The following is a 25,843-nucleotide window of genomic DNA, read 5'->3' as shown; positions in this document are numbered from 1 at the left end:
TGGCACCAGAATCTTGCAGCCAAGAGATGGAAAACACCTGATTATAGCAAAGCACACAAACCTGTGTAACCAACAAGTGTTGCAAGACCCTGTTAATCACAGCTTAGTGTCTTGTGTGAACCAATCTTTCTTGCTAAAACATCTGCTAGTATCTGTGTGAAATGATGAGCAATTAGAGCAGAATGTCTTCAGGCTAAGAGTTTGCAATGTGAGTGTTACAGAAGCTAATTCATTTTGAAGTCTCAGATGTGACTACTCACAATAGCTAATGAAAATCATATAGCTCTTGGACATAGTTGTGATATATTGGGTTTTCAAATACTAATTTGTAGGAGGCCGGAGATTGAGAAACATTGAAAGTGTATACAGTCGGGTATAAGATGCGAAGGTCATGCCTGACCACAAAGGACAAAAGGAGAAAAACAGGATGCAGAGATGAGCAGTAAAAACAGGAACTTGTAACCGCAGAGTATGAATGACGCCAATATAAGTAACCAATGAGAAAAGCCCCTTGTTCGCATGTATTGCGCGTGGACAAGGTGACCTAGCCAATAAGCTTATACGTGACCGCGTGTACGGAAGTGAAACAAGCATAAATGTAGTCATAGAAGCTGCAATAAACGGAGTTCTGCTTTACCTACATCGTGTCGGTGTTCTTGCTCCCCTCCACCTGGCCGCTGCGCTGACCACCTGACCATTGCACTGACCATCTGGCCACTGCACTAATTAAATTGTGCTTCAAGTTAAGGAAGGAAGACATAAGATTTAAGATGCAGAAGCAACCCAAATTAAGGCAATATGGGTATTCAAAGGAAGATACTTTTCTCCATCTGCTGACATTGTTACTGAGGTTTCCAAGATGTCAGACAAACAAATGTCCAAGACACAAAGCAATCTACAGACTGGACATTGACAAACCAGATTAAAGCATTACTAAATTAGCAATAACAAAGACCCAAAGTCATATAAAGTTCTACTTACTTCAAGGGAAATGGCTCATTCTGGGGATATTTTCCTCATCTGGTTTTACAGGTACAGGCTGAAGCAACAATTTAGTGTTAAAATAATCCTAACTTAGGAGTTCTCTGTGTCAGGATGAAAGTGCTGGAGCCACATGCTGTAAAACACTAGTCTGATAGGAATTTACTTGTAGGTCCAAACGCATTTGACCTGTTTTGCCAGGTAAACTTCATGCTAGAATGCTTTATGTGGCATCATATGTCTGATTATGTCTGTTGTTCTGCAACTAATGTGAAAGCAGCACAAACCCTGTATCAGGAAAGTAATTAAAATCTGTACCACAAACCCACTTCTGGCCCAGACTAATTTTGCAATGGTGACGTTCTGATAGCACAGGTACCTGCTGCTAATGTCAGGGGCCAGATTTCACCGGTATCGTGTTGCATTTGCCACACTGGTGGCAAACATGCAGACAGCACTACCCTGCCACTGGGCAGGCTTACCAAGATCTTCTTATTGTGTTGGGTTTTTTTTAATGCCATCTTCTTGTCTGTTCCAAATGCAATATATACAATAAAGTAAGCTGAGGTTTTGGGGTTGATTTTTTTGGTTTTGTTTGTTTGGATTTTTTTGTTGTTTTGTTTTGGTTGTTTTGTTGGGTTTTTTTTTAGAGGTTTGTGTAGAATTATAGTCCTTGACTTTAAATGATTACAGTGGGGGCCAGTTTCAATGTTAGCATGGCTTCCTTTAGCTAAGCAAGAAATAGGCATCTTCAAACCTTTTGGAAGCAAGCAGTCCCCTTCATTAACTCAGTGAAAAAGTAACTTGCTGTGTGCAGGATAGTGAACTCTAAGCACTTTAAGTTTAATATGCATCTCCAGATAGAAAAAACTTGGCAAATATCAAAACCCAAAGGAAGTACTCTGCCTCTATGTGCTGATGAATTTCATAATGCTAACATACTAACTCATGCCACAGTTCAGTATAAATTTATATGAAGATGAAGCATGCAGAAGTAGTCAGAGTGTGACAAAGTCTTGAATGCATTTGATGGCTTCTATGGATTAGCAAGGCAGAAACAGGAAAGGATTGTGTCCAACTAAAAAGTGAAATATTCCTAACCTTCTGTTATTCCATCTACCAGAAGAACAACCAATTGCCCCTCGCCCAACCCAGATTTTTTAAGGAAGAACATATTTTGTGAAGATGTGCTTTTCCAGACAAATGTTGATAGACCACTCGAATACAAGGATTACAGGCATGAACAACTGCTTTCTGAAAGCACTATTGAAAAGTTTTCTGATCCAACAGCTATCAGGCCAACAAAGTGTTTTATGCAGAGTGCACATTTTCAGTGAGTTATAGCTTTATGACCCGAAAGATGCACATGCTATGTTTTCCTGATTTGATTTTAGCAGCCTTCTCAAATGAATAAATGTCGTAGCAGAATGTCCCCAGTAATTTTCCTCAAACAAAAGGGGCAAACAAGTTTTTTTCTAAATAAAGTGCAGGCTGTCCTAATAAGAATCTTAAGACAGAACAGCCAGTATCTTGGGGATTGTGTTTTCCTCTTCACTCTTCTTAAAAGCTGTTTAATGCAACCCACCCAATTAACTCTGAATTAAGGCAAGAGAGACATAGTGTACAGATATATTCAACAGACGACATTCATTCCAATATAAAATGAATAGCATTGTATTAACGTTTATTTCTAATTACAAGAAACAGAATATCAGTCCCTTATTTGTACAAAAATACCTGAAAGATTACAATTAGGTTCACAAGCCAAAAAGCTATTTACAGTATGAAGCAAAGCATATTGAATAAAGGTTTTGTCTCTTAAGTTAATACCTTTTGCATTCCCTGAAACTTTAAACTTTATTTCATTTTACAGTCACTAAATCTTGCATTGTGACAATATAATTTACGATAAGCAATTCTTGCCACTGGAAAGGTGCATTGATTGGTCAAACTGTCAGGTATTTAGTGCAGAAAAGATAAGACAAAACATCTAAACTGAGGCACGTGTTTCTTCAAGATTAATTAACAAATAAAAAGTTTTTTTGTACTTTAACACCTATCGTAACATAACTTAACTAGTAACCTCATTACCAAAATGGTTTGGCATTTTCCTTCTCAACATATTCAAGATTGCTACATGAAGTATTTATTTAGAAAATAAAATCACAGGCAAAAAGATAAAAATTCAACAGGCTCCAAAACAACCCTGAGCATCCCCTTTACATTCATGTCATTTAAATACAAAAATAAGAGTCAAATGTCCTTCAGTCCTTGGTATTCTGAGCTGGCAGCCAGCTGAATCTGTTGGAAAACTAAGGTGGCATTGACTGTTTTCCAGCAGAAAGAAGACAAAGCAGTGATCTGCTTAAGTAAGATTGTTGCCACTTTGAAGGTGGTCACTTTCTCAAAACAGCTCACTTTAGCTGGGAAGAGTACAAAATACTAAGTCAACCATCTACATACAAAAATCATGGTTCATAGTCAAACTTTTATTCTCAATTTAAATAAGATGCAAGGTTTTTTTTCATAAATATGAAACACTGCAAATACTATCCGCCTACTGGGAAAAATGCATGGTTGTCACTAAGCTATGTAAACAGAAAAACTTAAAACTACAGCATAAATGGTCTTATTAAACTGGTAATGTAGTCGATACAAGTATCTTTTTTTCTCCTAATAGGGGCCAAATAGAAGCATGCAAAGTGAAGTCAGACTTAAGTTAGCTTAATTTCAAGGTTTTAAAATACATTGTCTAGAAAGCAGGAACACTCATTTTACTATGTACAATTAAAAAAAAAAAACAAAAACAAACCAAAACAAAAAAGGTTTCTACTAAAAACAAAATCAAGTTTCTTCATTTTTAGTATCTAGACATTGCATGGAAAAAAATACTAAATGTGTTCTGTAAACTAAAATACAGTGTTTCTATACCATTGACATAGTTTAAGCTGATATGGATGACTCAGGCAGGTTATGGTTTGTCTTAAGCTATTCTTAACACTACATGAAGACCTAAAAGTGTAGGATTGAATTTCCTTCTTTACCCTTTCAGATGGCTAGGATTTCAAACCCAGTGGCAAATACTAAAGATGAATTAGCCCGTGTAAATCATTTACCATCCTAAGAATGCTCTGTTCTGCACTACGCTCTGCAAGTTCCCAGGGTGGAATACTCCTCATTGTGGCTAACGGCACGAAGCACTGGGAAGTTGTTTCACTTAAAACAGTTCCTGCACCGACCGTGTTGTTGAAAGAATGATTTATTTGCTATTGGAGGATCAAGGTGGGACTTGTCCAACTTTAATACCGATTTATCATCAGAAAGAGTTATTGTGTAAACATTAAATAATCCATTTAAACATTAACAATAAAGTAGTTCTGATGACAAACCAGCACCAGAGCAAGATACATGCCTGTCTGCCATTCGGTAGCATATATGACACAGGGATCACCAGTTATCTCGATGGATGACATTGCCAGCAGCTAGTTCACAATCAAATCTGTTTCTATTCCCAGTATGTTCTTTCTCACCATGTAAACTTCCACGGCCCTACAAAAAGCAGAAGGGGTACAGTTCTTCTTATGCCCTGTCCCCAGGTGAGCTTTGTGTCACTGTAGCTCTACTATGTGGAAAGAGCTCTTTGAAACAGTCTGAAAATTCAAGGAGCTATAAAGCTAAAAACACTGGTTTTTAATTTTTTTTTTTTATTTTGTCATACTAAGACTACCCGCAGAAGACTCTTCTCACAAAAAATGGTGGTTTCAAATACAAGTGTAGTCATTCAGTCCTATTCTATTTAGTAACAGTAAGTTTCCTCAGGAAAACAGTCAAAAGGCTGTAAAAAACAAACCACCACTCCAATAATAAAAATTTGTGCATAGAATCTAATACAGTCTTTGCATGACTGGATGCCACTAATATGCCATCAACACACTACAGCCATAATGCTACAGGTCAACAGTTTTAAGAATATGTGTATTGGTGGTATGTTCTTTTAGAATTGTATCCTCATTGCTTCTTCAAAGACATCTGCAGATCACTGAACCTCAGGTCTCCAGAGAAGTATTGAGACATGCGCGCGCACACACACACACACTTCTTGATTTTCTTCTAGATCCTTTTAGGCTGAAGCATTCCATACATTTTAGGGTGCAGATTAATACCCAACTCCTGCATGAATTTTAAAAGCCACATCAGCTCCTAATATAGGCTGCATACAATATCCGAAACAAAGTAGGAGTGCAAAAAAAGTGATCAATACAAAAAGTAAACACACTAGTCTCAATTGTCAAGATTATTCCAGGGCAAGAGTTCTTTTCAAAGATTTCTCTTCACACTTGTTCCTGTTAAGTGGCCCAGCCAAGATAGTTTCCAGTTTTGTTTCAAATTTACTCATTGTTTTACAGACCCTCCCCCCATTTTTGGGATGCTGGGACACTCAGCAGCAATTACTCTTAGGTGTTAGACAAACCAGCAATCTTGGTCTGTTGGCACCTGTCGAATCCATCCCTTTCAGAGTCCCAAGGTGCATAATATTTATTTTTTTTACCAACTTACAAATCTGCCAATTCCCCAGTGTCAACGTTCTCTTACAATTACTCTTCTAGCAAATCCAGTCTTCAGTGAGAGTCAGATTTGAGGTCATAAGGCCACTCGGATACAGTGGTGTTTGAGTTTGCAGGGCAAGACTCCTTTGTTTAGTTGATAGAATTCAACAAGCTGGATTAGATCACTGAATTTGGTGTTCCCATCATCCAGGCTGAAAAATATCTGTCCATCATCTTCACACTAGGGAAACAAAACGTCCTTTTTAAGTTAGACTGCACATGAAGAGATGCAAGTATGACAAAACAGAGTACCACCAGTGTGTGACATAACATAAAAGATGGGCACTCCCCAAACAACCTAGTGCCCAGAGTTCTTCATGAAATCATGCACAGCACCAGAGAAAACATATGTTAACCCAACTTGTAATATTTCGTTTATGAAACTGAAAGCTCGTGGGCAGAGTAATTGAAAGTTGTAGAGACAGCACTGGACTTCATTATATAAAATGAAAATACCCCAAAAGTATTTGTTAGCTGTTTGTAAAATCGGCAGGCTAAACAAGAGAAGAGGATCAATACAAAGGTTTACACAATCTTAAATTTTTGGTGCTTTTTTGATCAAAATAAAAATAAAATTGTTTCCCAACATCTCAGTGTAACATTATTTGAAGCTCAACATTATTGGATAACCTCTAGAATAAAACTTTTTAAAGTTTCCCTAAGTTATTCTATGTTTGCCTAAGTGACAGGCAGACAACAGCTGCTGTTGCTGCTGTCAGTCACAGAGAACAAGTTCTGTGTATTACACAGACTTGTGTAATGTAGTGACTTACACTAGTTTTCCGGGCAATGTTAATAAATAATTAAAATCAGACATTTCACAACTGTAAAAAATACTTGCTAATATACTTGCTAATAGGAACACCCCTGTTAATTACATCAGTAATTAATAAGAGGTCTTCTCAGATGTTGACAAAAGCTTCATGATTTAAAATTTTGGGTTTTGTTATCAGTATCAAAAATAATCTACTTACCGGCAAGATTTGAAAATGCTTTATTTTTTGATGATGACACAGCGTAAGTACAAATGCCTTTGGATTGCTTTGGCTGTCCCGGAGAAGAAATAATCTAGGAGAGAACGTTTTTAAGAGCAAACTGAATACTGCAATCTATTTCTTCATAAATAATCAGAACTACTAAGTAATTTTGTGCCACTGCCTAACTCTTCTTTAGTTGCATTAACAGGCAATTCCATAACTGGCAATTTGCTTTCAATTTTATACCATGGCTATGCAACAATAATAGATGAAACAAGAAGTGAAACATATATGACAGTAGTTCTTCCCCTAAGAATGTACATATGATGCTTTAAGGTTCTCTCTAACTCAGCTTTCCGTTAATGATATGTACTCTCATGAAAAAAATATTATCATGAAAAAAATATTATCATTTAACTCCTGAGCAAGTCTGAATTTCTGTAGATTGGAAAGTAATATATGCAAATCTGTTCCCACTCTCCAGTATCTTGCATCAGTCCACAAAAATCCAGTGTCAGCAAAATTACGTTTAGGTTAAATGGCTGCAATTGCACAGAAATAGCTTAGTGCTTTCTTAAAATTACTTAGCAGGTAAGTAGCTTCCACATTATCAAGATGGGGAAAATACACACTGATTTTTCCTCTAGAACAGTCACAGTATTTTTCCCTCGGCATCACTAGGAGAAAATGTACTTTAGCAGTACAGATAGCAACACCATACACTATCTAACTGTGACTTTTAAGTTGACTCACAAAATTGAAGTCCTAACTCAAATGGTTAAAAAATACATATAATAGGAAGAGGAGAAAAACAATCTGGCTAAAAACCCCCACATTTTCTCCCCTTGACATTTATGAACCAAGGAAGCAGATCTTCTCCATGCCACAGAAAACAAGAATATACCTTTGGCACAAGGCTTACAGCACTAATCACTAGTGGATTTGTGAGATGGCCCAATACAGTATGGGGGCAGGCCTCAAGCTCTCTTAATTGCTAATCACTAAGCCAGGAACACACTTTTCCAAGGCTGAGTTGCAAGAACTGCTTGTAGTCTTAGGAACCCAAAAGAATTTACTCCAGCTCCTCAGAATTGATTGAGAAATGTCAATACCACAAAAATGCACCATCATAACCACTGTCAGTTCAGTAATCAGAGACAGGCATGTCTTGCCACCATCAGAAACCATGAATGGTATTTGACATTCCTTTTTAGTCCTAGGAAGACCAGATGTGTGGCAAAGGGACAAAAGCCCTTATACATTAGGATCCATGTCAGGGAGAAAGGTCTTACCTGCCCTGTGGTACTGCAGTTCATGCAGGTATCTCTAAATTATCTTTCATGTAGCTGTTTCAGATAATGCATGTTATCATAAGCTGGTGGCACAAAGCAGAGCTCTGCACAACTGAAACTGCAACAGTTTACTCAACCTCTGGCAAGCAACTGGCTCCTGCACAAACAATGACTATAAAGATAGATGCATCCTCAACAATAGCTTCCAGAGACAAAGATAGCAGTATCGGCTGCATATATACGTTGCTGAACCTCCTCCATGAGCCATCAGGAGACTGTTAACTTTCTATCTTCTTTTGTTCAAGAACACACAGCAGGAAAACATAGGCAAGATTTTTCCATCCTGAAAATCACAACCCTTAGATCTTGGAGCATATAGGTAACATAGGTCTTTTGTCACTGCTGACTGACCTTGCTACAGCCAGACTAACCAATCCTCACGGTCCATGGCGAGCAAGCTGACTAGGCACAAATTTAACACCTCCTCAAAGGCATTATTAATACAACACATTCCTGAAAACTTCATGAAGGATAGGCCACCAGATTCCTAAGGTAACAAGTCAAAATGACCCCAAGACTATAAAGATCTGTAGTGTGAGAGAACCAGAAACCCAACAAGTTAGCAGTGCTCCTTTGCTTTCTCAGCCTCTTCTCTATCTGACCTGTGAAGTTAAAACCCTTAGCCCAGCCTTAGCCCAGCCAAGACCCCAAAACAACAAATAAACGCTGCTTGATAAATATGTATATGCACTACCAACTTCTATTTCTCTAATGTATATTATTCTTCACAAAGATTAGTGTTCTGAATCAGAAAGTCAGAAAAAACGAAGAAAGGTTTAAACTTAACTGTCTTCTGAGAAGCCAGCATGGATGTTTCTACCTTAACCCTGACAGCAGTTAGGTTAGTGAACCAAAGACAACCATGCTTTTCCTATCCTACAAATAAAGAACTGCTGAATGCAGTTCAAGCAACTTTCCTTCGATGACCATAACTCCATATAAATGAGGGAAACAACGATACAGAAGATACTTAAATCTCAACTAAAGACATATTAGAGAGCACTTAAGTTACTTTCACTTCTTTGCTCTAGAACAGAAACAAATAGTGAGAAATCACCATTAACTGCTCCGATTCATGCAAAAGAGCACAAATGACATTATAAATTTGTGGCAAATGGTTAGGTACAGCTTTCTCTAAAAAGTATATCCTCAATGCAGATTACAAGAATTAACTACTTTCAGATTCTAACAATCTCTAAAAGTTGATTGCCTCTGTTAGAAAAAAAGAAAGAAGTTTAAGTGTGTTTCTAAGATTTTATTTTTCAAATTAAGAGTTAGGATCCACTCCTACAAACACGCACCCTGACTTTTTGAAAGCCAGGCAGGTTATAACGGGACTACTCGAGAATCGGGTTACTCAGAAGTGCTCAGAAACCTGTAAACCATTACCAGCAGAGGCTGTGCTCTTGTCTATAAAGCTCACCATCGGACCATAAATACTAAGCAACAACAGTACCTACCCATCTACAAGCCCTTGTTGCTTAATAATCCTGTGAGATTCTTCTCTAGAGATTCTGCCGTGAAACCAGTGCTGTGTCCTATGAATAACTGGAGGCGAGAGGGAAAAGAGGGAAAGAGAAGATGGTTAAAAGCAGTTACATGTGCAACATTTTTTTCCACACACTAATTATTTACACATTTTAAAAGTGGGTATATATATTTTTGTTATAGATATAAAGTATCTTCCATCAATCTATATTAAAAAAAAATCAAAAATGCATCTACTTAATATACCAAATAGAGAGGCATTATTTCATGTATTTTCTGATTTGCAGATGTACGATGAAGTTAACAAGAGAAATCTCCTATATTGCCTTTTCATAGCTTCTTGAAAATGTTGGGACTAACAATTCTTAGAAGACAATGTATAAGCTAATGGGTTAGAATCAAGTCTCTTTAAGTCTCAAATATAGAAAAACACTTTAGCTTCTGCTTTCAAGAGCAGAGTTTTCCCCAAATATTTTATGTTTATTGTTTATTTTTCAAATGGTATTTTTAAATTCTGTTCAACAGAGTAGAAACACAGAGTAGCAACAGAGAATAGCTGTGTTTCCTTTAAGAAGTTCAGGATATTAATATGAAATTTCTTATTATTTTATTAAACTTACAATCTCAGATGTTCAGGACTTGCATTACAGGCATACATATTTTACATTAGTCAGTTATTATGGAATGAATTCCATTTTGAAAACTCTCATTTTTACTCTTTAAAAATTAACAGATCACTCATTGACTTTTCTTGTCTGAAACGGGGAATTGATTTCTGGATTGTTTTAAATGGAAACATTTATGGAGTGTCTATTTTTATAAAATCTGAGTTTCAAAAGACTTAGTTCTGAAGAAAAGCTTGAGTATGCCATCAAAGGACAGCAAGTTCCTTCTACTATGCCTGTATGGGTAAGCATGTTAATGGCACAGAAGCTACTGATAAACATAAACAGTGTATTTTACATCAATACTACATGACTGCACTCTATATAAAATACAGGTTTTCTTTACCCACAGAGGTCTCTGATACTATGCTTACAAACCAGCAGAATTTACCTGTACTCAGTGTGGAAGGGTGGAGTGGACTTTGGCTACCCAAGATGTTCATTCTTGTGCTACGTTTCTACAGAGAAAATGAATTACCGTTAAATCCACACTAATGTTTCAACAGAAGAGAATTAGTGAACATGCAATACAGATTTAATTTACAGGAAACTGGGGGCTGGGCAAATTTAATGCAAGAATGAGAAAAAGAAATGCAACTTTGGAGGGGGCTAATCTACAAGCAGCAGCTCATTTCAGTTGGCTTAAAACACAAGCCAGATGTTAATGATGAAAGCTCAGTATCTAAAAAAATTTAAAAAAAAAAAAGGAAAAGGAAAAAAATGAGAGAAAAAAAGAAAAGTCTGATATGTCTCTGCTCAGGCAAAACACCAGGCACTCAGTAAACCAAGCAGTGTTTCCCTCCCGTACATAAAGCACCAGCTAATGCTTCAGTAATGACTTCTTTTCCCTAAAAGACGAGCATGTGGGAAAACTTGTACTGCAGCTGTCTGTCCACAAGACACTATAAACAAGTTACATCAGTTTTCATTGCAAGAGGTCCTGCCTCTTGTATATTCTGCAATTAAACTTACTGGGAGCAAGCCATTAGTCAGAGCCCCAGCCTCTTCCATGTGGGGAAGCATTTAATTTGACATATTCCTCCTCAGAGACTGGTTTTGCAAACTGGCAGTAAAGTTCTGGTGGGTCTGCTTTCCCCCTCAACTTTCCTCTGGACACTAGGGGGACAGAGAAGCAGTGGTAGAAGGTTGTTGTGAATGTGACAGTTTTGCTAAAGATGGATATTGACTTTCAGATCTGCATGCTTGCAGTGTGATTGCTTCAGGTCGGAGCTAAGCTATACTGTGACCAGCACTGCACTAACATCATAGCGCACACTGTGTTTTGGCTCTCAACAGACACTGATTGCAAAAATAGAAAAGAAGAGAAGATAGCTACCCTCCAAGCATGTCCTTCTTCCAAGGCAGCACTCTGTGCTTCAGCAGGATTTTCAATAACTCTTCCTATTTGCCCCGAAAAATCCATTGCTACTAGTGAGTTTTCAGATACACTTCTCTGAAAAGGAATTTTCACTTGTTTCAAAAAACAGGAAAAGAAAAATCCAGCTTGAGAGTTTTATTTCAAAATGTTTTGGTTTCAGAAGACTGTCCAAGGTTCTCCTTCAACATCACGAAAAATACATCTCTTTTTTTATCTCTTTCAAAAGATTCACTGACAGAAAAAGAGATGGCTTTTCTTTTTAGGCCATAGGGGAGGGAAAGGATTCAAAGGCTGAGAATAAAATCTGTATTGCTCAAGTTGCCCACTTGCCCTATTACTATATTCCAGTCATTTTCAGGGCCAGTTGGGATCCAAATATAGGATCTTCACTTTTAGATAGTTAACAGTCAGCTCTTGGCCCAGCCTATTTTAAGAAATTTACGTGTTAGTTTTGCCAGACCTAAGCTGGCTTCTGCAGAGACAGCCAGATGTCTCTCTACTGTACGTCTCAAAGAGCATGACATAGCCAAGATTTTTCAATCATGTGGATCATGTAAGCCTGAGATAATGGAGAGCCAACCACGAAAACTGTACTCATGCAAAACATGAACTTTACATTGATTTGCTACACAATGCTGAATTTACATTTCTTAGCGTAAAATTTTCCACTTTTAAAATGCAAAAGCAAATGTATCTTTTCCAACATCGTATGTCAATGAGGTAAGTTCATTACTTACTACTGGAGTGGAAAAGTGTGGAAGCATGGCTTTTCGCTGCTGGGGAATTCTGTAATTCTGATACAGTAGCATTCCATACTGCAAAAAGAAATGCAAGGACACTATTATTCAAATATATAGCCTAGGAAAAAAAACTGTAGTGTTTTCATAATGCCACTTACACTGGAGCAAGGTGCCACCAGTTTATTATTTTCCTGATCAGAAGCTGTCCCAAAGCAATTTGCATTGAGCAATAGCAATTGGCAGGTGGCAATCAAGCAGTTAATACACACAAGTTTTCTTTAAAAAATAGAAGCCTGAGTGAAATACACAGGTAATTTCTGCCACTCTCAGCAATCACCAGAGCTATCACTCTATTTTCCTTGTAGAATACAAGCTTTCAGTCAAGGTCAGAACACACATATTAATTGCCTCCTTTTTACCCTCTAGTAATGTGAACTTAAAAATATTCTGCATAAGGCATTCAAACTCAGTTTTCGAAATGATAAAAAATAAGAACCTTTCTAGTTCACTAGCTCTTTCAATAAATTTCAGCAGGAAATAACACTTGGTACTTTTCATATCCTTATAAAAATAAGGTGATTGAATTCCAGTCATGCTCCTCGTTGAACATGATAAATTTTAGCAACACTAGTAGCTAGGATGGTAGGAAAACACCTACTCAGTGCATTCCCTAGAGGCACAGTGCTGAAGTATAGCAACATTGCTTACTGAATGTTCTAACTGAAATGGTTTATACAGTTTGTGAACAGGGTAATACAGGACTATGGAAAGCTAAAGGTTAATAAAAAGAAGGGTCACAGACAAAGCCTTGAGGCACAGCCTTAATTTTCGCTGATTGTACACCCTTAATCATCTTTCAGTGTTCCTTAAAAACAAAAACCTTTTTTTCTGTACATAGGATGTAGTAAGGTATACAGAAGGACACAGCAGCACATTCAGGGAAAGACTTAAAACCAAATCAGAACTTATGCACATTTTCCTATGAAGACCAGGAAGTTCTCTGCTTCAAGGGCACAAAATAGTCAACTTTCTCCTGAGTTCCCTCCATCCTGATTTTGTTTCAAAAAAAATGATGAAGCCTCCTACCATATTACCAAGAAATTTCATTGTTTGCTGTCAGATATAAATTACTTTCACCTGGAGATAGAATTACTTTTGTTACTTCTTTTAGTAGAACCTTCAGAAAATTAAAAAAAAAAAAAAATAAAAAAAAATTGCAAAAGGCACTTTATTCTAGTTAGGAGAACCACTTACCATTATCAAAACATTTTCTCTAGCTTTATGATAACTTGCAAATACCTTGTTAAGGTATTTTGATTCATTCACATATCTCAAATTCAGATCCAAAACTAAAATTATACTTGATTCATATGTGGAAGGAATAGAGCTCAGTCCTGTGCTTAAAATCTTAGGTAGGGCAGGCCTGCCTGGCATTTTGCTCTTCTCTGTATTGGTTTGGAACAGACTACATTTAATAATGTAGGTAATTTCTCATGAACAAAGTAACAAATGCAATTTAACTCTAGATGTAACCTTGCACAAGTAGAAGAGATTATTAGATACCTTGAGGAGTCGAAAGGCAGTCATCCAGCACGTCCTGCTTTGCTCATCTTCAGCACATAACAACCGCAGTTCCTTAGTTTCGTTTCTCACTCTGTTGGGCTTTAAAGTGTTAGAGGGAAGTCAGCTACATTCAACAGAAAACCAACAGCACAACTAAGTTTACTGCAGAGTAAAGTCAGGTGCAGTATTAATCTTAAGAACTAGCCAGAAAAAGCTCACACCACTCTGAATTAAAGCTCAGGAGGCTGAGCATGCTTTGAAAGAAATCACTGTCTCAGTTGGGTCTAGCAAGATAAATGTTGGTGCCTTCTGACTTTCAGGAGTTAGACTCCTTGAGGGTCCCTTCCAACTCAGGATATTCTATGATGCTATGTTTTGAAATAACCTGCAGTTCTGGCAGTTTATAGGAACAAGGTACTCAGGCCATGCTACAACCAAACCAGGGCATTTAGTTTTGTTGGTTTTGGTTGTTAGGGTGGGGGTTTTGTTGTTTTTTGTTTGTTTTTTTTTTAAATCTGTGAGAAGTTTTATAAGCTCCTATTTTGAGATGAAGGACGAAAGTTTCCATAACTGGCTGAGGATCAGTCCTGCTGCCAGTCTCTTTGATGCAAACCCTTATTGTCTAGCTCTGGAATGGCTGGTAGGAAGGAGACTAGTTCACTGCTGTCAATAAAATCAGCTTCCAGCCTTATTTTCTTCTCAGAAAATTACACTTTTCAAAGTTTAGAAATACTGTCCAAATCAATCTATCAGCACAACAGTTTTAAAAATTTTCAAAGGCAACTGCTTATTCTTATTTTCATTTTTTCCAAGACAATCTTCCTCTTTAAATAAAGGCAAACCTCTGACCCATAATAATGATAAAATTACTACCCATCAGAGCTTGATCCTTTGTTGCTGTATAATTTTGGTGCTCACTGTCCACAGAAACTTTTCTATTCAATTAGAGTACTTGGAAAAAGTTTTCATCTGTGAGGTGAACCAAGGCCACCTCGTAGGCACACTATGCTTCAGCAGTGAGCTGCTCTTGCACAGAAATTTCCCAAACCAAAGGAGCACCAGACAAAATGTTAAAAATGTCTCATAAAATGATGATAAGATTCACAGGACATGCCTGCCAAATGAAAGATGTTAAAGATCAAGTCCTCATGACAGAAAAGGCTTGCAGAGTTTTAGACACAAATCCCATTTAGCTGCGGGTTGGGGTGACTGAGCTACCAACACCATCTGGAACTTTGGAAGAACTCAATGAGATTTACCTTTATACAAAATCCATACTCTGCAGGTGCACTGTACAACTTCTTGCCTGCTATCAATGAGAAGATATTGCTGTCTTCCAGGTCAGCCAACAATTGCAAATGTCTTGGCTCCTGGGGAAATAACGTGTTTTATCACAGGTTAAGTGTAAGGTTTTGGAAGATCTTGTGCAAGCTTTGCAGTCTCTCCAGCCCAGCCTCCAACAGAGGGCAGTGTACGAACACTGTTCCTTTCCCCGGCAGCCTCAAGTGGACATAGCGCTGTCACCTCTTGAATATCAGCCTACCAACAGAAGGTGCTTGATACAGGAAGCTTACAAAATACTATACTTATGCAAACACATCACGTTAAAAATGGCATAGCCTATTACATTGTTCCAGAGGAATCTGAAGGTTAGCACAACTTCAGTAGCCACAATGATGTTGCCTGACTAGTTTGGTTTTATTTTATAATGAAACTATATGGCTATATTCATGCATTGAGAGCCCAGGGCTTGACTGTCTTTTGATCGTGGCTTACTTATCCTTTTCTATGGCATAAAAACAGGGAACACTGTGTGGAAGTATTTAAAAACCAGCAAAAAACCGCCCACTGTAAAAGCAGAAAATGTTTTCACATGCTAGTACTGTGCAACTTCTTCTTTAATCTTACCTTTGAAGTTCCTTTTGTAGAACAATAAAGTCCTGATCTCCTCAAACACACGTACAATTTCTTCCATGATTTCCTACCCAGCTCTTTCACATGCAAGAAACCTTGAATTTCAGGGCAGCTACTGGAGTTTAAAAAGTTCTGTTGGAGAGACAAATGTAAATGAAGATTGTATCCTATGGATGGATTATAAAATTGTCACTGTATTTCCAGATCAGAGAGGTAAACAGCAAATCACTTTGCTGAATTTGAGGTGCACTTTCACACTAGGCTTAAACTGACCTAGATGTTTAATCTGATTTATGGCCAAAATGGAAATTCCTGCTCCTCCCATTTAATCTACCTAGCTATCTCCTCCCACCAGACATCTTCCTATTCTCTCTGTCAATACTTATATCTCCAAAAAGCTAAGCATTTCTCTGTATCCCCGTTCTTCTTGCACTTGGCCTGAAGGGAGAGGAAGTAAGCTTATTAATTCTTAAAATAATACCTTCTCACAGCAATTTTGGCAAATTGTCTAACTTGGAAATATTGGCCAAAATCTCTGTCTTTATAATAAAGTTTTTGAAAGGGAAGAGCCTGTTTCAGGATTTCTGGCATTTAAGTTGTCCTAAGACAAGAGGTATAGCAGACAACAGAATATTTAATTTGAAATGTAGAGCAGTCAAATAAGTGCCAGCAATTATACCAGACTTCAAGATTCAGAAGCATTTAAGTTCTTGACATAAGTAGAGGGACCACATATGGAATAATTTGATTTGTGATATATCACAGGAAGGAAGCATTTAATTATGGTAGGAGAACTGATGGATTGCTCCCTTATTACTATGGGCCAGATGTTTAAATGACAGAGGGCTTGCTCAAGTAAGTCAAATACCAAATTAATAAATTCAACAGTATAAGAAAAATGCATAAACCTGTTTGGCTAGATGCCTCTGCAAGTCTTCAAAGTTGTGTTTTGGTGTTATTTGGTGGACAATGCCCACAGGAAACAAAACCAAAAATCAGTGCCCTGGATCAGAATTAAAAGCTATTTTTTCCCATTCCTCCTTCTCATCTCATCTAACAGCATGGAAAAAACCAGCCAATTTTCCTGCTATTTGTACTATGAATCCACTTCTCAGCTGTGAAAGGGAAAAACAAAAATATGTTCTTTTTGTCCAGTCAGATAAAAGAAAAGTAAACTAAGATGCAGGCTTTTTTGCGTATCTCAGCCAGGTTGAGACTAGGGAAAACAGATCCTGCTGGTTTTAATGCTATTCTTAAGACTAAAAATACTAGCTCTTAATACAGTATATGATATAATGAGATGATATTTAATATTCTTCCCTGTTCTATGTGTAATTAAATACAGTGGAATTGCTCAGTGTTTAAGGTGGCCTCAGATGCAACATGTTTAATAACTAGTAGGCTTCAATAAATTACAGCTGCCACTGAAATTCTAAAAAACAGTTGTGTGGGTTTTTTTAAAGAAAAAGAATATTCAGTATAAATACTTTAAGGAATATTGTTCTTTTATGGTTAAACAATGAAACAGAGAGAATATACTTATCCTCTTTTCCTCCCCCTCTCGTGTTGTTAACCCCCATGACTTTTGCTTCTCCAGGATGGCACCTAAGTGAGCCTTCCCAGAAGAAAACTCTCGTATCTCAAGAAGTTGTAAGGTTTTCCTTTTGCTACCACTCAAATTACCCTAGGATCAAAACTTTTCTATCTTTAAGAACATCTTACTCTTTTAGGGAGTCCTGCTGCTTGTATTAACAAACAAACTCAATTCTCTACTTACACTACAGGAAAAAGGGTCCAAGATATGAACACCTGTCTTCCTACCAGTCTGTGGCGATGCCAATCCATGACAGTTTTGGTTCCTGATTACAACCTCATTGCTTGTGACTTTCATTTTTAATTCCGTAAATTGGATTGATTTTTTGTTGTTTGTTTGTTTTCCAGCTGAGAGTGGATGCTAACGCTTTAAATTCTTCTCAGTGAACGTGGTACCAGAATTTAACGGACTTTGATATGGTTACAGGACAAAACGAGCGCACTGTTTCAAAAGTCAGTGGAAGCTTGTTGTCTTCAAAGAGAGAGTCAGTGCATATTTGCAAACATGCAAAATGACAGAAGTCAAGCTAAAATTCTTCACATATTTGTGCCTTCTGCTTTATAATTTGCCTGGTACTCGTGTCACTGCCTTCCAGGCACCATGATCTTGTATTCTTAATACAGCACTCTTTGAATAAACTGTGTTTTGAGTTGAGTGTCCTGAGTTAAATGACCCCAGTTTGAGGAAACAACTGAAATTAAAAGATTTAGACTATGAGGTTTAGATTGCAGCACTAAAATTGAGAGATTTAAGAGAATCAGTTACTGATCAGAGAGGTAACCCACTCTTCAGCACCATCCTTAAAGGCCAACTAACTGTGCCACCACCACGGTTCCTTCATGAGCAAGCAAGAAGCTCTACAGCGACATCAGAACTTCAGTATAAATGCAGCACACGTGCCACTACCACGGAGATTACACAACTCTACCAACACATATGCATAAGGTACACACCCCTGTAATTTAATCTGGGAAGCTTTAAATGGGATTACTTTCCAAATACTATATGCAAATTTCTACTTGCACTTATTTCTTAGGGCATTATTTTTCTATACAAAAAAGCAGTTAGTTGGCTGAACCATGGGAAAGTTGGTCTTTATTGTTAATTCTTGACAGGCACAAACATGGGACATAAAAAGTAAAAGCAAAACCTCTCATCATCTCAAACTCATCTTCTAATATCAAGATGCATTTTTACACTTTCTCTTGTGCTATGATGTTTAGTATAGAAGAGTACTTCTGTTCTGCTTTTTATAACAGGGGTGTTTGTTTTCCTAGAAATATATCTGCCAAGACTGTTTTTGGAGCAACATTGGGTGGCCAGACCAGATACCCACAGAGTAAGTATTAATGGAACAAGCATGTGTGAAAATAGCTATGAATACTTTGTGTTTACACCTCAATGCTACCGGGTAAGATCTTTGTCAGACATTTTCAACATTAGCACCATATGCTAACTGATCTTTCTCTGACCAACTCTTTCCAGACCCTTGAATTCTCTCTTCCTTCCTCTCAACCTCCCCCCTCCAGCTCCAAAACTTTTTTTGTCCATACAGATAATTTACAGTACCTGCAGAAGTTGTGACTGTGGGATACTGCCGTTTGTTTGCTGGCACCAGGCAACCATTTGCTCTGGAAAGAAATTCTAGACAAAAAAAGAGAAGACAATTGGAAGTCACTTCATAGGTGAACACTCTTACACAAAACTAGTGAAATTTTCTTCCAGTCATTCATTTTTTGAAACTATCACTATAAAATCAATTTGGAGATCCCCTGATAGAGAAAGTAATACAAGGGCTTTCAAGTGCATTTCTTCGCTTCCTTCTGCTCACCAGATGCCCATGCAGACAGATTGTGGATTTTTAAAATATCTGATATACACCATTTCATAACTGCATTTCTCCATCGTTTCCTCTACTACTGAGAGCTTTTGGGGATTGCTAACAGCCTCTACTTTCTTGGAAAGGACAGGATGAATGGTCCTGCAGGTTGAATATGCAGTGATTCCTTGCTTAGTGCATCAATGACTTGACTTCAGACTTTATCCTCCAGTTCCCCTCTCACTTAATATGTTTTAAAACACTTATATAATTTGGTACAGTGAATTTACTATACACAGCAATGATATGAAGTCATTCTTGAAATTTTTAAACATTATTTGAAGCATGAAGACATGCAGAAATGGCTGAAATAAAAGAATGATTGATTATAACAAGATGAATCACAACAAAAACATTTCCAGTTTAGAACATTTGTCACTCTTCGGGCAATATAAATTTCAAGTCTTTAGGGCATAAAGAGAAGGACTGAAGAGGAATCACCCTTCTGCCAGGTAAGTTGCACAATGAGTTATGAAAGCTAACATTTACAAGCCTCTCTCGAGTAGAAACAGTGCCATATGGCAACAGCTAATGCAACGGATAGGGAGCCTTCGCATTCTTACACCAAAAGAATTATTTATTCTGTGATTGCAGGAGCCTGGGACTGAATGCCAAGCATTCTGGGTTTTACTCCCGTGCTCTGTTATTAATTAAAATAGACCACATGAAACCAGTGTGCTAGCTCCTATGATACCAAAACTTCTATACAACACTCAGATGTTCACGGGTTATCAGATGGTAAGATCAATAGAAGTGAAAACTTATGAACACTCCATGCACAGAAATGTTTCACACAGTAAGTCAAGGCACAGACTCTGAAACAATCACTAGCAGATGACAAGTGTACATGCAAGCACACGTGTGAGGATGCAGCAACTGTGCATTAGTATCTATGAGAAAAATGAATGAGTTTATCATCTGTAGTTACTTCAGCAATGAGTTTACATGTGATCTCATGTATCTTTTTTCTTCTCACCTCACAAATGCCTGACTGACCCAAAATCTGTTCTTACCTAACCACCTCTGGGTTATGTTTTTTCAACTATCACGATGGGTTACACCAGCTGATATTGTTTCACATCAACAGTCTGTTCCAACTTAATTGTTTAGATAAAATGCGAAAAGTCATCCCCAGATCTGCAGTTACACAGTAACTAGTTTAAAATTATGATTTTCAAAGGATCTTACAAATACAGGAATAAGTAGTGATGACATACAATACTTTTCAACCATGGATATACATGAGGACATAGAGAGGGCAAGCTACTATGATAAGTAAGGAAGGCAGAGCATACTAGCAAAAAACACAGCCATAGGTGAAACAATGTTCAATATACATAAACTGGAAATTCCTCGTACGTAGTAAGTGCTTTAGGGGTTACCCAGAGGGGTTTTGCTTTTACTGTCAGAAATTAAAAGGTTTGGATACTGCATGCTACGTGATCAATTTGCTTCAAATCAAGTAACTTTTAAGATGATGAGTAAATTGCACTTCTGATTGTTTTTCTTAAACCAACCAAGATTCCCCTGTCTTGGTCACCCTCCAATATAGCAACAGACATTTTGAAACAAGTATATTTGGTAACTTGAGAACACTTGAGGTTTTTAAGCTGGGAGGAGAGTAAAAGGAATTTAAACATTGGTTAAAATTTCTTTGGAAAGAATTCTGTTAGTTGGTTGCCTTTTTTTTTTTTTTTTTATAATAGATGTTTAAGACATAATAATGCCCAGCAATGTTATTGCAATCCATTCCTCTGTGGTGTAAACAACTAAGTAATGAGACTCACCATGGGATTTTTGAAAAATTCATATTTTGCATAATTCTTCCTGAACAAAAATTTACTTTCACTTCCCATTGTGGATTCAACTTGAACTATGAGCTCATGATCTTCCAAGCACCTCTCTGTGGAAAAAGAACATGATGTTAACATACAGCCAACAAACAGAAGGAGAGAGATAACTAAGAATAGGAGTAAAACAACCCAGTGTAATTCCATTACCTCTTAAGAAATCAGCAAAACACATTCTAGCTTTCAAACTACATTGCCATGAAGCAATGCTTTACTTTGTAAAGTATTACAAAGTTTAACATTATATGGCAGTGTTCTTCAAAGATTTCCTATATCAGGGCTTCATAAACACAGATTTTCTCAAAAGGAATATATTTTTTTTGAGTGCAGAAGCTTAAATTATAAAGACGAAACTCTTTGTGTTGGCTGTACGCTGTGGGACTGGCAAGGTGGACAGGTTTAAGGGGAAAAAAAGTTACAGAAAGGCCACTGTTAGGTCTTGAACTATCACAGAAATACAGTGTCCTATTTGATCACACTCTATAAAACCAGTTCATTTCAAGGTGAACTTCAGGCCTTTATTGTAGATGCTAGACAATGGGGTTTATTATGAAAGAGGTCACAGGATCTACTTTACAGGAATACTGACAGAGACAAACGTTTTGTACACATGACAGGGCAATTTTCTGCTCTAGATTTGGTTACAAGGTAACTCCCCATAACCACTACTTCTCTGGTCAAAAGAATGGCACATCAAAGCATGAACAGATAGCTTAACAAATCCAATTCACTGAAAGCAGTAACTCGAAAGAAGGCAACTGCTTAAGTGTGCACTACTTAATGAACTCATTATCTTCGCAAGTCTTCAGAAGTTTCCACGAAAATATTTAGGTATTTTTCAAAAGTTTTAACTAGTCAGTGCTTTCATCCCTTATATAATACAAAATTAAAAAATTAGGTCAAGCAAAACATAACTTTTGCAAAGCTTTAAACAAAATGCCTGAGACTTGCTGACCAAAGAAGTCTGGAGAGTCCCTTACCTACTTCGTGTTGCATTCCTACAGTTAGAAACGTCAGGGTGCCACCCAAGCTCTTGGGGTGTTTTCAGGATAGAAAGCAAGCAGTCATTGGCATCTCAGGAAGAGTAAGCTCTTGAATGTTAATTATTGAACTTAGCAGATTAATTTATGTTCTTTGATTGAAAATTTAACCAATGTCAATGATCCCATTGTCTCTTCCACCTGCATTTAGGTTGTCAGTCATCACCAGCTCATTGATGACTTCAGCATTTACTGTGCACTTGCAATGTCCAGCCTTGCTACAGACTGTGTTTTCCAGGGGTTAACATCAAAAAATTTCCATAGTGGGCTGCTCCAGTGCATCAGCCATAACATCACTTTTAAGGGGTATTCTTTGACTAATGTGTGTGACAATGCTTTCACTGGTGGCTGTTAAGGAAGGACGTTTTTCACCACCTCAGCATTCATCACCTAAACCTGTACATTATCTAGGGGCTTCACGGGTGAAGTTTCAGGTATTTCTGATCTGTTGCTACTATCGTGGTTTAAAGCAACTTAATAAATCAAGTCTCCTTCACTTTGTGATGAGGACTCTGGGCCAATGAGGGTGGAGGGTATGGGTTTTTTACATTATGTTTCCTCCAAAAAACATTTAATTACATTGGTATGAAACTTTATCACAGTATGAACCCCAAAAGACCACATGTTCTGTTACTGTCTGCTTCTGTGACCACACAAAGTTGTGCTCTTCGCTTTCCTAATGCACTGAAAATGGCTCACCTAAGGGCAGGGACAAATTGTTCATTCTGTTCTGAGGAAATGCAGTATAGATGACCATTTGTCAACTGATTTTGTATTTCAATAGTGAGTTTCTGTAAATTAGATGCTTTAGACAACTGACATGTATTCTGTTACTAAATCAAGAACCTTTTCAGATTCTGTGCTAATACTCCCCCTCATTTAATGTTTATATTTTCGTTTTGATGGTAAAAGCCATCTTGGAGAAAAGGTACAGCATTTCATAACAGGTACATGTAAAAAGGAAGCTAGTCCTGGTCAGTTTGCTACTACTTCATAGGAGTTGTACATCTGGAAAGTCCTGGGTAATTTGCAGTCGGTTAGTATAAATGGGATGAACCACCACTTGACACACTAGCAACTCAGCCTCAGCCCGGCTTTGAGCTTCCTGCTACAAAACTAGACACACAGATGTCAGCCTGCTAAGTTCAATAGGTCAGTCTGTCTTCAAGTGGCATTGCTGCTGAAGTGACCAGAAATGTGTCCTTTCAGTTTATCTGATAGGCTCCATTCAGTCTCCTCTGCACACTTCCTAGAAGAACAGGCTTGCCCAGTCCCCTGCCCACCACACCCCCCCCCACAATTGCTCTGTATTATTATCAAAAATTCTACAAAACTGTAGCAGTGATACAAGATGGGAGAAGGAGCTGGATGATTCCATCATAAACAACTCACAGGCATGGCCCTAAATTCCCATATAGAGAATCACTACAAATGACAAGTGGACCCCCAGATGAAATAGCCCTCCCTGTGTGGGCTGTGTCTAACTGTTCCACTTTTAATTCATTCATATTAAGGCATGTAAATAAAAAAATCTATGTACAAAACTGCAGCAACGCTTTCTTCTAACCCTCACATATTTCAGAGCCTTACTACTTTTCTTTCCTGGTTCAACTATATTCAATAGGATGTATAGTCAATTCTGCAGGTGGAAAAATTAGGTTTGTAGGTAGGGCTTCTTTCAAGTGTCTAGACACATACTATTATGACGTGTCTTCATCATTATTATTTCTGCTAATGTCCAATACAGAGATCTCCATCCCCATCCTAAATTAATGATACTTAAGCACAAAGTAGCACATAAGGAGAATACCACATTTTATGAACAGGTTAGGTGTACTTCTGGTAGCAAATGAAATAACAGGACCATTTCGAGTTTGACAGACTGCTTAAATCTTGACCACAAAGCGCTTTAGATACTAGTGGTAGAGTGTAGCAGGGACCACATTTTACATGTCAAATCTAACACTTTCTGAGGTCAAATTGTCACACCTGTGCCTCTAGTGAGAACACAAATACTTTGTGCAGTCCAATAGTTGTTTGAAGCGATTTGCAAGCATGCATGTTATTTGGAATACACTTGACTACTCGTGCACAGTAAAGAGTCAGGTGAGGGTTCCTTACAAAGTGGGACCTAGAAGACCACTGCAATGATAAATATGCAGCTGGCTTCAAAAATTTGATCTTGTCCTCAGTCTGCCCAATAGTAAAAAGATGAACTGGTTCTGCAAACTTAACTCTTTTCAAAAGTAGTATTAGACAAGATCAAGATAAAAAAAGACAGTGAACTAAATGGAGGAACTCCTCTCTTTTGGTGGGCTTCAAGATTAGCACCTACAGCATTAAGTCAGCAAGGATGTATTGTGTAAGAAATAATGTCTTCTGGAAACACAGAATTCTCACTACTCCTAAATCATATTTCTTTTCACACACCATTGTTTCCTACTTATACTAGCAATCTTATCTCTAGAGAAAAAAATATGGAACATCAGACACCTGATAAATTCACCTAGGATGCAGATCTTGATCTGACAGTCTCTGAAATACAGGGTAGCATTTAAGCTTCATAGAAGCAGAAATGATCAGCCAAGTAATACAAAATTAAAACTGCAATCAAAAATTGGTAGAAGGATTAAAGTTGGTATTTAATTTTTACTGACTATATCATAGTGGATACTTTGGACCCCAAACATAAGAAACCCGATGAAGTTGTCTCCCATTAAATGAACTCATTTATTCTCTTTTATGTCCACATCCTTTCAAGTATGTGAAATCTGTATAATTATATCTTTTTTGATTCTTTAAATGCTTTTCTTCTTTGTTTGGTTGCTTTACCCCAAAAGGCTGCATTACTTTTCACATAGATCTACTGCGTGGCATACAGAGGACAGCCCTGGAGCAGTCCCCGTGGAACAAAGTTTGGTGGCTGCTGAAGCTCCAACCTGCACACCCTGCTTCTCTGGGGGCCCGCTTTGTGCTTCAGTGTGAAACAGAGGTCCAAAGCAGGCAGGTCCCCATGTATATAAATGCAGCCCGATAAGTATCTTGCTCTTTTCCCATCATTGTTAATTACCAAGTTATTTGTGTGTAAACAGAAGCTTTTGATTTCCTAATCAGCCCCCTGCCCGATTCATTCAGAGATGTCACACACCAGAGTTTGACAGCACAATTAGTCACCATGGAAGCTATTGTGATGTCACAAACACTGAATTGTGGCATCATTGAATGAATCTGGCAGGAGAAGGATGTTGGTTACAAAGGAGAAGGCTTCTGTTTACACAATACCTTGGTAATCAGCAATGATGGGAAAAAGAATATAGAAAAAGAGAGCCTGGTAGTTTAATGAGCATTGATAAAACTGAAAATTTGTAAAGGTTTTTAGAAGCGCATGTGGCATATTAAGCTACAGAGATAAAGGTTCTGTAATTTATATCTTAATTCTTCACCTCTTGTCCTATGTCCTCAGAACTGAAAGTATATCTTAGACATATTCCAGTGAGTATTTAATCTTAATTTTTTCATATATTCTACATTAGGAGAGATAATAAAACCATTAAACAATCAAGATATCCTATGGGTTTGGGGGTTTTTTCAAGTGTTGGTCTGCAGAGCAGTGCATTTATTAGCATTTAATAGTATTGGTTTAGGGCATTACATTTCTAGCAAATCGTTTCCTTTTTTTATTTGTAAGGGTTATGAATTACATTTTTAGACATAAAAATCCCTCTGTTAGCTACAGATAGCATTCACAATTCCAATGCTGGTGATCACAGCTTATGATTTGTCTTCCTCTGTTTTCTAGAAAAAAATTTCCCGTG

The 25,843-nt window shown here is 37.6% G+C and overlaps 1 protein-coding gene across 7 annotated transcripts in view; it reads right to left on the bottom strand.

Moving 5' to 3' along the window:
• Positions 1-2,639: 2,639 nt before the first annotated feature.
• The window catches only part of GRB10 (growth factor receptor bound protein 10), a 145,138-nt gene continuing 121,934 nt past the window's right edge, over positions 2,640-25,843 (bottom strand). For 6 of the 7 annotated variants that reach the window (XM_064660370.1, XM_064660344.1, XM_064660334.1 and 3 more), the window contains 11 exons: positions 20,926-21,041; positions 18,829-18,903; positions 15,660-15,797; positions 15,011-15,121; positions 13,752-13,850; positions 12,186-12,263; positions 11,407-11,523; positions 10,462-10,528; positions 9,378-9,465; positions 6,563-6,656; positions 2,640-5,769 (listed from right to left, as the gene is read on the bottom strand). In XM_064660370.1, coding sequence (XP_064516440.1) covers positions 5,623-5,769; positions 6,563-6,656; positions 9,378-9,465; positions 10,462-10,528; positions 11,407-11,523; positions 12,186-12,263; positions 13,752-13,850; positions 15,011-15,121; positions 15,660-15,797; positions 18,829-18,903; positions 20,926-21,041 — 1,130 coding nt within the window. In that variant the 3' untranslated portion in view covers positions 2,640-5,622. Of the gene's footprint in view, positions 5,770-6,562; positions 6,657-9,377; positions 9,466-10,461; positions 10,529-11,042; positions 11,187-11,406; positions 11,524-12,185; positions 12,264-13,751; positions 13,851-15,010; positions 15,122-15,659; positions 15,798-18,828; positions 18,904-20,925; positions 21,042-25,843 lie in introns of those variants that run through there. The other variant, XR_010431839.1, reaches the window with a different exon arrangement.

This window comes from Pseudopipra pipra, chromosome 1 (assembly GCF_036250125.1).
Source record: "Pseudopipra pipra isolate bDixPip1 chromosome 1, bDixPip1.hap1, whole genome shotgun sequence".
NCBI classification, from domain to species: Eukaryota; Metazoa; Chordata; class Aves; order Passeriformes; family Pipridae; genus Pseudopipra; species Pseudopipra pipra.
This window is presented reverse-complemented; position numbering and strand designations above follow the sequence as displayed.